The 11,144-nt window shown below is 34.0% G+C and overlaps 1 protein-coding gene across 4 annotated transcripts in view; it reads left to right on the forward strand.

Moving 5' to 3' along the window:
* The window catches only part of CYSLTR1 (cysteinyl leukotriene receptor 1), a 40,782-nt gene extending 30,282 nt beyond the window's left edge, over nt 1-10,500 (forward strand). For all 4 annotated transcript variants that reach the window (XM_040467873.1, XM_040467871.1, XM_040467874.1 and 1 more), the window contains 2 exons: nt 3,043-3,128; nt 6,579-10,500. In XM_040467873.1, coding sequence (XP_040323807.1) covers nt 6,606-7,628 — 1,023 coding nt within the window. In that variant the 5' untranslated portion in view covers nt 3,043-3,128; nt 6,579-6,605 and the 3' untranslated portion in view covers nt 7,629-10,500. The remainder of the gene's footprint in view (nt 1-3,042; nt 3,129-6,578) is intronic.
* Nucleotides 10,501-11,144: the final 644 nt, after the last annotated feature.

Raw genomic sequence — 11,144 nt, forward strand, 5'->3', positions numbered from 1 at the left:
AGCAATAGCACTGCTAGGAATTTATCCAAGGGACACAGGAGTACTGATGCATAGGGGCACTTGTACCCCAATGTTCATAGCAGCACTCTCAACAATAGCCACATTATGGAAAGAGCCTAAATGTCCATCAACTGATGAATGGATAAAGAAATTGTGGTTCATATACACTATGGAATACTACGTGGCAATGAGAAAAAATGAAATATGGCCTTTTGTAGCAACGTGGATGGAACTAGAGAGTGTGATGCTAAGTGAAATAAGCCATACAGAGAAAGACAGATACCATATGGTTTCACTCTTATGTGGATCCTGAGAAACTTAACAGGAACCCATGGGGGAGGGGAAGGAAAAAAAAAAAAGAGGTTAGAGTGGGAGAGAGCCAAAGCATAAGAGACTGTTGAGAACTGAGAACAAACTAAGGGTTGATGGGGGGTGGGAGGGAGGAGAGGGTGGGTGATGGGTATTGAGGAGGGCACCTTTTGGGATGAGCACTGGGTGTTGTATGGAAACCAATTTGACAATAAATTTCATATATAAATAAAAGTAAATAAATAAATAATTAATTAAATAAAATGCAAATTAATAAAAAAATAAATAAAATAAAATAAAATAAAAATTAATTCAAATCACCCAATATTTAAAAAACATTGAACTGTACATAGCATGAAATACAAAAAGAATAAGACTTGTTTTTTGTTATTTAATTCTAGTGGAACTGGGGTGGGAATTATGAAGAAGTTTAAATTGAAAAACCAGGAGATGACTATGACACAAAACAAGAAATGAAAATGATCAAGAACAGTAAAAACAAAATACTGCAGAACTTTAATGGAGAAAGATACTAAATTAGATTGAGAAGAACAGGAATGACTTTTTTTTATTATAAATGAGAAAGGATCACTATTACTATCTTCATTGATAGAGGACACAAGCCTAGGGACACTTGTAGATCATCAGCTCTACCTAGACCACGCTTAGAGAACACAAAGTGTATAAGTCATTCTTGTTTGTAGGTAGTTCTAATGCAGCAACAATAAAGACTATGGTACATGAATTAGGACCTTGTATTCTCAGATTATCTCTGTATCTCTTATTTCCCTCATTCACTGGAGCTTGACCATGTTACAGGTTCAATGGAAGTTAAGGGCTGAAGGAAAGAAATTTACACACACACACACACACACACACACACACACACACGTTCATGGACTTCAAATGACCCAAATAAAAGATCTGAGCAACTCCTGAATTAAATAATTAAAATTAAAAAATCACATACTCATACTCTTACTTTTTTGTCTGACGTCTACCCACCCAATCACCCAGATAAGAATGGTAGAATCTAATTTTGGCAGAAGCTGCTGTCAGAGACAAGAATCCTCTAGGAAACTGAAAAAAAAAAAAAGAAAGAAAGAAAGGTAAGGAGTCAAAGTATTGAATGCCCACTATGTGCAAAGCTCAGAATTTCTTAGGAAATAATAGAAGACACCTCAGAATCCCAAACTTGAGGAAACACTACACTGTTGCCCAGACAATGTGACATTTACTTATTTGTACATGTAGTGTGAATTAAGTTATAATTGCACAGCTACCATGGAAATGGATAACTAGTACATTAGCCTGGCAATATTATACTTCTCACAGATAGGTGTTGGAAATTCATAAACTTTTTTTTCTCTTTACACACTAGGAAAAAATATGTTTTATCTAAATACAAAATTGTGACAGAGCCAAAGTTAATTTTCTCTATAAATGAATGGAATTATATAATTTAAGGTTCAGAGACTTTTTTCATTCGATATTCTGTCAGTATACGTTTATTGATTACAGAGACCTAGGACAAGCTAAGCAAAAAAAAGTTTACTGAATAAAAGCCAACACAGTTTGACTAATTTGACTAATTCCCCACCTTCAGTCCATACTTCATCCAGACTGCTAGTAGTACATTACCTATGTCAACTCCTTACCTGGAGAAGGAGGGAAATTCAGAAAGGGAAAAAAAGTTGGAGAACATCTTAAAATGATTATCTGAATACAGGGTGGATTCAATACACAATATTATAGCTATAGGTTGAGATTCCTACTTTTAAATATATCTATATTTTATATTTCTGAATTTCCTCTATTTTCCTTGTGATTTCCTTTTTTTTTCAGCAGAGTTCTTTACAAAGGCCCAGTGTGTTTATACTTGCTAAGAATAAACTGGAGGAAGGTGTTTATTTTGTTGGTACTTAGACCATAGATAAATAAAAAAGTGGCCAGTCTCCGTAGTCCTTGCAGACAGGGATGAAAATTGCCATAGGGGAATACAAATTTAGGGGGGTGAGTGTCCAGGTTGCTAATGTTTCATGAAAACCCTTCTTTGTTCATTTCTTGGAGATTTGTTATACTTTGTTAGATTTTCTGATATGGTTTAATTGAAGAGAAGAAGCATATACTCATGAAAAGTTAACTGTACAAACTACAAAACAGTTGGTTTCTGCAGGTATATAATATATGCCAAATTAGTGATATAAACAATAACTACTATTATGAGATTTTTAGGGAGAAGAGTCCAAGGTCCTCTAATCTATTATTCCTTAAAGGAAAATTGTCCCTAAACCATTCCAGACAGATATATCTGAAGTTCTAAGTCTTCTTTCTAGCAAACTATATCTTCAGATATGAACTTCCAAATTATTTCCCCTTTGAACTTAATACCAAATGGTTTAGAAAAGAAAATAGGGAAAATATCATGGTTTCATAGAGAGAGGAGTATTTTTATGATACTGTGTTCATCTTTAGATATGGAAGCTTCCTGCACACAGAAACAAATATCTGTGATCAGCCCTGGCCTGTATTCCAAGTTTCTCCCCTGGGGATGTAAAAATGAATGGAAGGAAAAGAAGGAAGCATGGAATCCAATAACTAGCCCTAAATCTGTCCTAAAGCTGTGATGTCCCATGACACACTCTGTATCTGTACTTAAGGCCACTAAGCTCCCATGACCCTTCCAGAATACTTCTAATGTCATTAACTTTTTTTTCAATCTTATGATTTCAGCTTAGGCTTCATCTGAAATTACATTATAAGAAGCACTGACCACTAACTAGGAACATTTGTGAAAGGCACTGCAGTGTCAGAAAGAGGTATGGCTCCATTTTCTAAATCAATCTTGTTTCTTCAACTTGCAAATTATCTTAACAAAGTAACCTTTTTTGTCATCTGCACCAAAAATTAATTTTATGTATGTTTATTGCTTGTTTATATTAACCAATTAATAGCCCATTTGCTTTGTTCTAAGTTAGTTCTTATCATACTGTGTTGTAACCTCTCCATACTTCTCAGTCATCACTCCTCTCCATGAACAGATTATGAGCGGCTTGAAGGCATGGATGGGATCTTAGGTATCTATGTATCCTTACAGCATAGATCTCATTATTGGAGGATCATACATAGTAAGTTATATAAAAATGAATTAAATGTTGTTTAAGATAAGCAAAGCCATCATTTGTTAAATGAGTGCCTTAGACTAAGTGATCTCTACCCCTCCAGGATTCATTACTTGTTTGAAAGTTTTATAATTTTCTTTTTATAATCTAATATAAGTCATGGATGTGACTTAATTATAAATAAACAATTGAAACTAAATACAAACATTACTAGGAAAACTTAAGTTGGTCTGTAAGGACTGTAAAGTTTATTAATGGGACAAATGACCATCTGTTTTTCATTAATTTATTTATCAGTTTTATTTGGCATCTTTTATTCAAAGATCTGGGAATTTCAAATTTCTAATATTTAACAGAAAAATAAATGGGTGGTCTGTGTCAAGATATGAATGTTTTTTAATCTTACAGTTAGCTTTATTATTTAGTGCTTTCCTTAATACTTTAGGAAGCAACTTTGCTTTAGGCTCTGAGGGTGGAATAATTTTAAATGATATTGGAATGCAAAGATAACTCTAAGTGGTTTTAAATTATAAATAATACTTTAAGGGGCGCCTGGGTGGCTCAGTCAGTTAAGTGTCCAACTCTTGGTTTTGACTTAGGTCATGATCTCAAGGTTCATGGGTTTTGAGCCCTGCATCAAGCTCCACTCTGACAGTGTAGAGCCTACTTGGGATTCCCCCTCTCTCTCTGCCCATCCCCTGCTCATTCTCTCTCTTAAAATAAGTAAATAAACTTAAAAAAAAACTTTCAGATAACAAACTTGTTCACCATTCATGTATTCATTCATTCAACCAAAATTTATTGAGCACTTATGGTCAAGGTACATATGTATTAGCCCTGTGTGACATGCTTTCTTATATATCAACAAGATAGTCTGTAAGGGAAGACAACAAATATGTACAAATTGCTGATCTGAAAGATAAATTTAAAGTTCCCCAGAAGAGAATATGATAGAAATTACTGTGGAAGGAGGATAAGGAAATTCTTAGTCAAGGAGGGTGTAATTTGAGCTAAAGGGGGGGTAGTTTTTGCATATACATAGATGAAACAAAAAGCATTTAGGGAAAAAGAAATACCATGAAAAAAGATAGCAGATGGGAAAACATGTAACACATGTCCCTAGCATAATAAAATACTTGTTTCATTGAAGTACAGTGTGTGTAGGGGTGCCTGGGTGTCTCAGTCCATTAAGTATCCAACTCTTGATATTGGCTCAGGCCATGATCTCTCTGTGAGATCAAGCCCCGCATAGGGCTCTAGGCTAACATCAAAGAGCCTGCTTGAGATTATTTCTCTCCCTCTCTCTGCCCCTCCCCCGCTCATGCTCTATCTCAAAATAAATAAATAAACATTTTTTAAAAAAGAAATATAAGGTGTGTAAAAGAGAAAAGTGAAAGAGAAGCTAAGAAAATTCAGTTGCAACTAGAGTGTAGAGATCCTTAAATATCAGGCCAAGAAGTTTGGATTTTATTCTGAAGGCACTCAGTGACCATTGAAGGTTTTAGAAGAGAGCATGACATAGTTGAAAGCTCCAATATAGGGAAATTATTCTGGAAATAATGATGTAGTGAGTAAAGATGGTGGTAGGAAAGACAGATGCTAATTATCTAATATCTTTCAAGTGTAGTTCTTAAAACAAAAGTTATATCAAAAATCTCAACAGCACCATCTAGTGCCTCAGCATAACACTGCCCAGTTTGTGGAAAACCTAGTAATAGGGCTAATAAAAAAAGACTAGATTAAGCTTAGGTGGTTTCCCTTTCTCCCATAATTGCACCTGAGTTCAGGGAGCCAATGGTGAAAGAGGTGGGTAGCTGGAAAAAAACCCGAGAAATAAACCAGAAGTTGGGAATAGTCACCTCGTTTTTCTCTTTGATCTTAGATATCCACCCTCATTGTTTTTGTCATATACCAACAGTTCTTGATGAAAAATAATGAAATTTTTTAATCAAAGAAAAAATGGAACTGGCCAAGTTGTTAGCAGTAGTAAACCCGGGAAGTTATATCCCACCTACAACCACTACCATAGCTGTCTGTTTCTGTATTTATAATTCAGAGACAAGATCAGTCCCCTCTATTGTTGGGACTTCTTTATATTCAGTCAGTCTTTGCACCTTACAAACCCCAACCAACTCTTTCTTACTAGGGAGCAGAAACTGTGTAAAAGTCCAAGAAATAAGACTTCAGTAAAAAATTATCCACCATATTATACATTGATGAGGTGCTCCCACTTTCTTAAAGAATAAAAGAATCTGGAGGAACACTAGAAATCATTACTTCTACATTGTCTCATCCCTAGCTCTATCTGATCAAAGCTTGTTTACTGCCTTAATTGACCGTCTTGATATAACTTAACTAAATTAGACCAAGTAACAACCCCTTGGTATAAAGAGAAATGATCATGTATTGTTGAATAGTATGACTTTGAGAGTGAGTCTAGGAAGAGAACAAGGATAAACAGTTACAACAATACCCTTACCCAGAAAGTATATTTCAACTAGTTATGCTACATCTTTCCTCAGAGCCTTAACTTATGGTGCAGATTTTAGAAACGTGTTTTACCTCTGGAACTTTTTTCTCTAATTAAAGCAACTGGATGAGCATCAACCAGCAGATGTTACCTAGGCAGCTTTCTTGAAGAAAACAAGCATTTTCACCTAGATCATATGCTCCAAGTGAATTCAATGCTCTTCCAATAGGTAGATGATGATAGATATATAACTATAGGTAGATAGAAGATAGATGAAATTTATATTTATGAAACTACTATCTTTAAAGATTTTATCTAATAGAGAAACAAACTCAATTAAAAGGAAGATTTACAGAATAGTACTAGAGTAATATGACTTAAAGAAAAGCAGAGATGTTTTAGCTAGGTCTTGAAGATTAAGAGTAAGTCCATTAGGCAAACTTGGATGGAAAAAAGAGGGGAAAAAGAGTTTTCTTTGAGCCTGTAGGACCCATACCCTTCTCTTGGAGGCAAGATGCAGCTGAATATCTCTTCATTTCCCCACCACTTGTGCTTCCTACCATGGTCAAAAAGTATATATAATGACACTACAAAGTGAAATCTTAGTACTTCCTATAATTTATTATCTGGTAAAAAATGGCAAGAAAAAAAAATATATATATATGTATGTATTTTAGGCACCAAGCAGACATTCCTAGAGAAATATGGATGGAGTTGGAAATCTGACAGTTTCTTCTGCCAGTAATAACACGTGCAATGATACCATTGATGACTTCCGCAATCAAGTGTATTCTACCCTGTACTCTATGATCTCCGTCGTGGGCTTCTTTGGCAATAGCTTTGTGCTCTATGTCCTCATAAAAACATATCATGAGAAGTCAGCTTTCCAAGTATACATGATTAATTTAGCAGTAGCAGATCTACTGTGCGTGTGTACACTGCCTCTCCGTGTGATCTATTATGTTCACAAAGGCATTTGGCTCTTTGGTGACTTTTTGTGCCGCCTCAGCACCTATGCCTTGTATGTCAACCTCTATTGTAGTATCTTCTTTATGACAGCCATGAGTTTTTTCCGGTGCATTGCAATTGTTTTCCCAGTCCAGAACATTAATTTGGTTAAACATAAGAAAGCCAAATTTGTGTGTGTTGGCATTTGGATTTTTGTAATTTTGACCAGTTCTCCATTTTTAATGTCCACATCTTACAAAGATGAGAAAAACAATACCAAGTGCTTTGAGCCTCCACCGGACAACCAGGCTAAAAATCATGTTTTGGTCTTGCATTATGTGTCATTGTTTGTCGGATTTATTATTCCTTTTGTTATTATAATTGTCTGTTACACAATGATCATTTTAACCTTACTGAAAAATTCAATGAACAAAAATCTGTCAAGCCGTAAAAAAGCTATAGGAATGATCATAGTTGTGACAGCTGCCTTTTTGATCAGCTTCATGCCATATCATATTCAACGCACCATCCACCTTCATTTTTTACACAATGAAACTAAACCCTGTGATTCTGTTCTTAGAATGCAAAAGTCAGTGGTCATAACCTTGTCTCTGGCTGCATCAAATTGTTGCTTTGACCCTCTCCTATATTTCTTTTCAGGGGGGAACTTTAGGAGAAGGCTGTCTACAATTAGAAAGCATTCTTTGTCCAGTGTGACTTATGTACCCAAGAAAAAGGCCTCTTTGCCAGAGAAAGAAGAAGAAATATGTAAAGAATAATTTAAGCCTATTTCTAATGCAAATCAATGAAAAGAGTTTCCCAAACAAGTATTATCTCAAACTATTTGTAATAAAAAGAAGAATTTCCATTAATAATTTACAAATACTTAAATGAATGTGTGCCTATAAATATATCTCATTTATGAATCCACACTGTTAGGGGTTGTAAAGATATTTTAAGTGTTAAAAATTCGGTCCACAACTATTAACTAAATTATAAGTGGTTTGTTTGATCATTCACCAAAAGGTGAAGAATATTTTTGTCTTGGCATTGTTAAAAAAAAAATGGATCTGAGATCAAAGTTTTTCTCCTCAAATAAAAACTTTACAAAGGATAAGAAATAGCTTTTTAAGATACAAAATTAGCAATTAGTCCCCAATCATCCTAACATATCCCTTTGCAGGCATGTCATCAGATGAGAACTGGAATAACCGAGGACCTACATAAAATGTTCCATCACCCTCTTTCTTTGTAATATTGACTGACTAGGCAAAGTAGGGCCATTTTTTTTCCAAAATAGAATATTCAAGTGATAGAACAGTAATATCCAACCAAATAGTCCTAAAGGCCCCATGCAATGTGCAATCTGGAAACTGAAGAATATAAGCCTGGTCAAAAACCAGTTTGTGTCCAGTTTTCTTCTGCTCCTAACCCCAGGCTCTCAAAAGAGAATAGTGGAGTTTTTGTGGCTTACTGACATTATTATAGGTAATTCTCTCCCTATATGACATACAATCCTTCCTTAAGAAACTAAACAACTGGCACCTCCATATATGAACAAAAGTAATTTAAAATTTATCGAAAGAAGAGAGAAGGGATTCTACTTTTTTTCTACATGCTTATTACTAGTATCAAAACTAGCTCCAATAGGTTTCTGAATAAAAATTTGAATGTTGATATTACAAATTGTTTTAAGAAGTACTTATATTTATACAACTATGTCAGAGATTTTGCTCTATGATATACATTTATGAGTAGAAGTTATGTTTTATTATTGTTTTATACTTTTTACTTCTTTATTGGCATATTGACAGGAGTATCAAGGATATATTTACAGTGGGTTTTAAATTACAGTGGAATCTTTGTTCTTAAGACACAACTTGATTATAGCTGAAATATAATATTCATGGCAAGGTTTTGCTGAAGTGTGGTCTGTTCCTTTATTCTGTGTTTCAAAAGGCACATTACCTCAGAGGAAATAAATGATAATGGTGAAGAAAAAAAGAAAGTTATGAAAGGAGAAGTTCTATCTGAATCTTCCATGTGTATGTTATTTCTATTTCACTTCTAATGTTGCAGCCCTTTAGGAAAACACTCAAAACAGAAATAAAGAGGATTTTTAAGGCATAGTAATAACTGGTGCTTACTTATTTTTATTTTTAACATACCTGAGATTTAGCAGTATCTACACTTTTATCCTATACCATTTTTCCTTGGTTGAGACAAAGATCAAACATACTATTTATCAAAAAAATCAGTCCTCATTTATCATGTACTAAGCTTTCTGTTATTCAGTAAGTATAGTGTGGTAGAAGAGCACTAAATTGGAAGCTAGAACACCTGGTTGCTAATCTTGTCTCTATTACTTACAAGTGGTATAACTTTAAGCAAGTGACATGAGTTCTGATCGTCAGCTTCCTCATTTATAAAATAAGAATAATAATACTCCTGCCTTATTACAGGGCATTTTTGAAACTCAAATGTGATCATAACATACATACAGATGTTAACATACAGATGTTAAAGCTTTACTTTTAAATAATTTTAAAGTATATAGATGATTTTGTTAAAAATAATGATTCATATTTATTACATGGATTCTAAATTTTGAAAGAATCAGAACAAAATATAGGCATAGTGAAATTCTAATGCACATAAAAGAAACTTGTGTCTTACTTATTCCCACCTCTAGGTGTTTTCCTATGTTTTCACTTCCACTAGCAGTCCCACTTTCTCCCACATGGAAACATACCATAATTCAATCACCTACAATCTAACCATGATTTGTTATTCTTTAATGTCATTTATTTTTGTATCTTATATGAAACTGTTTAGTACTTATTTTCCTGTTTTTAATATGTGTATGTATTTTCTCCCAAAGTGGAATCATCATTTTATGGGATTATAAATTCCTTGAGGTTGAAAAATATGCCTTTTAACCATGGTAACTAATAATTATTGAGCTTTTATTCTGTTTTAAGTGCTTTATATATATCAACTCATTTAATGCTTACAATTGCCCTGTGATATATATAACATTCTTATCCCTGTTTTGCTGACTTAGGAACCAAGGCACAAAGAAATTAAGTAAATGTCCATTGTCAGGCAGCTAGTAAGGATCAGAACTAAGATTCAAATCTAGGTAGTCTGACTCCAGAGCTCAATTCCTTAATTTTCTATGCTATCCTGCTGGACCATGTTCTATCTTCAAAATAAAGAGTAGAAGCAAGGGTTTTTTCAATGATTTATTTGTTTATTTGACAAAATACATTTAAATAACCTACAGTCTTAATTTGTTTACATGAACACATGAACCATGAACTAAAGCCTATGATTTTATTTGGAAAAAAAATCTTAAGAATATTGTATACTATCCTAGAATATTGACATTAGAAGGACTCTAATGTTTATAATTTCTAATGACTATATAATACCCTGTGGCATTACCATGACACAGTCTTCACATACATTTGGTCTATAACAGTTCTTTGAAATCCCATCAGCTATTCAAGTTCATTTTCATTATACACTTGACTTTTTTTAATTTTGTTCAGCTAATATAGGTCTGTATCTCAAAAAAAGATTTCAAATGTTAAAGCAATGTTTTGTATTTTGTTCTCCAGAATAAACATAAATGGCTTTGTATACTCATCTCAGACTCTAAACTTTGGGATTTGGAGTTCTCAAAATCACCTGGCTTTCACTCTAAAGATATTTCATTTTTAATTGACTTTTAAATGGCCTTTTGAGATAATTAAATATATACCTCAATATCTAACTTTTACTAATCCTTTAGTAACTCCAACAGTGAAAATTTTTTAGGAACTTGAAAGATGAGATTATATTTTAGAGCAATGTAAATTTGTTGGCCCTTTTTAGTAAGTACTGTACTGGAGGTAGGAAAAGAAGCTCACTTATTCTATTCATCTTCGTGTGTACATCCTGGGTTAGATTGCCTCAGTCCAATACTAAAATAACAACGTGGAGGAAATTTTAGGAAAATTGCAGAGTAGGAGGATCCTAAGCTTACCCCATCCCATGGAGACACCTAAATAACAGCCACCTCAGTGCAACTAACCCAGAAAATTACCCAAAGACTGGAAGAATAAACTGTCCACAGTTAATTGTAGAGAGCAGGCAACATCAAAAATGGTAGGAAAGTCACCCAGTTTGAAACCAAACTTCTGGTGAGACTAACCACAAATGAGAAGGATACCACAAACACAAAGAAAGAAGAGGAACAGACCTCAAAACAGGCACCCCAGACATGAGGACCTGCAATGGGAAGACAGGTC

The sequence above is a fragment of the Herpailurus yagouaroundi genome, unplaced genomic scaffold (assembly GCF_014898765.1).
Source record: "Herpailurus yagouaroundi ecotype Mexico unplaced genomic scaffold, PumYag 67623, whole genome shotgun sequence".
NCBI lineage: Eukaryota > Metazoa > Chordata > Mammalia > Carnivora > Felidae > Herpailurus > Herpailurus yagouaroundi.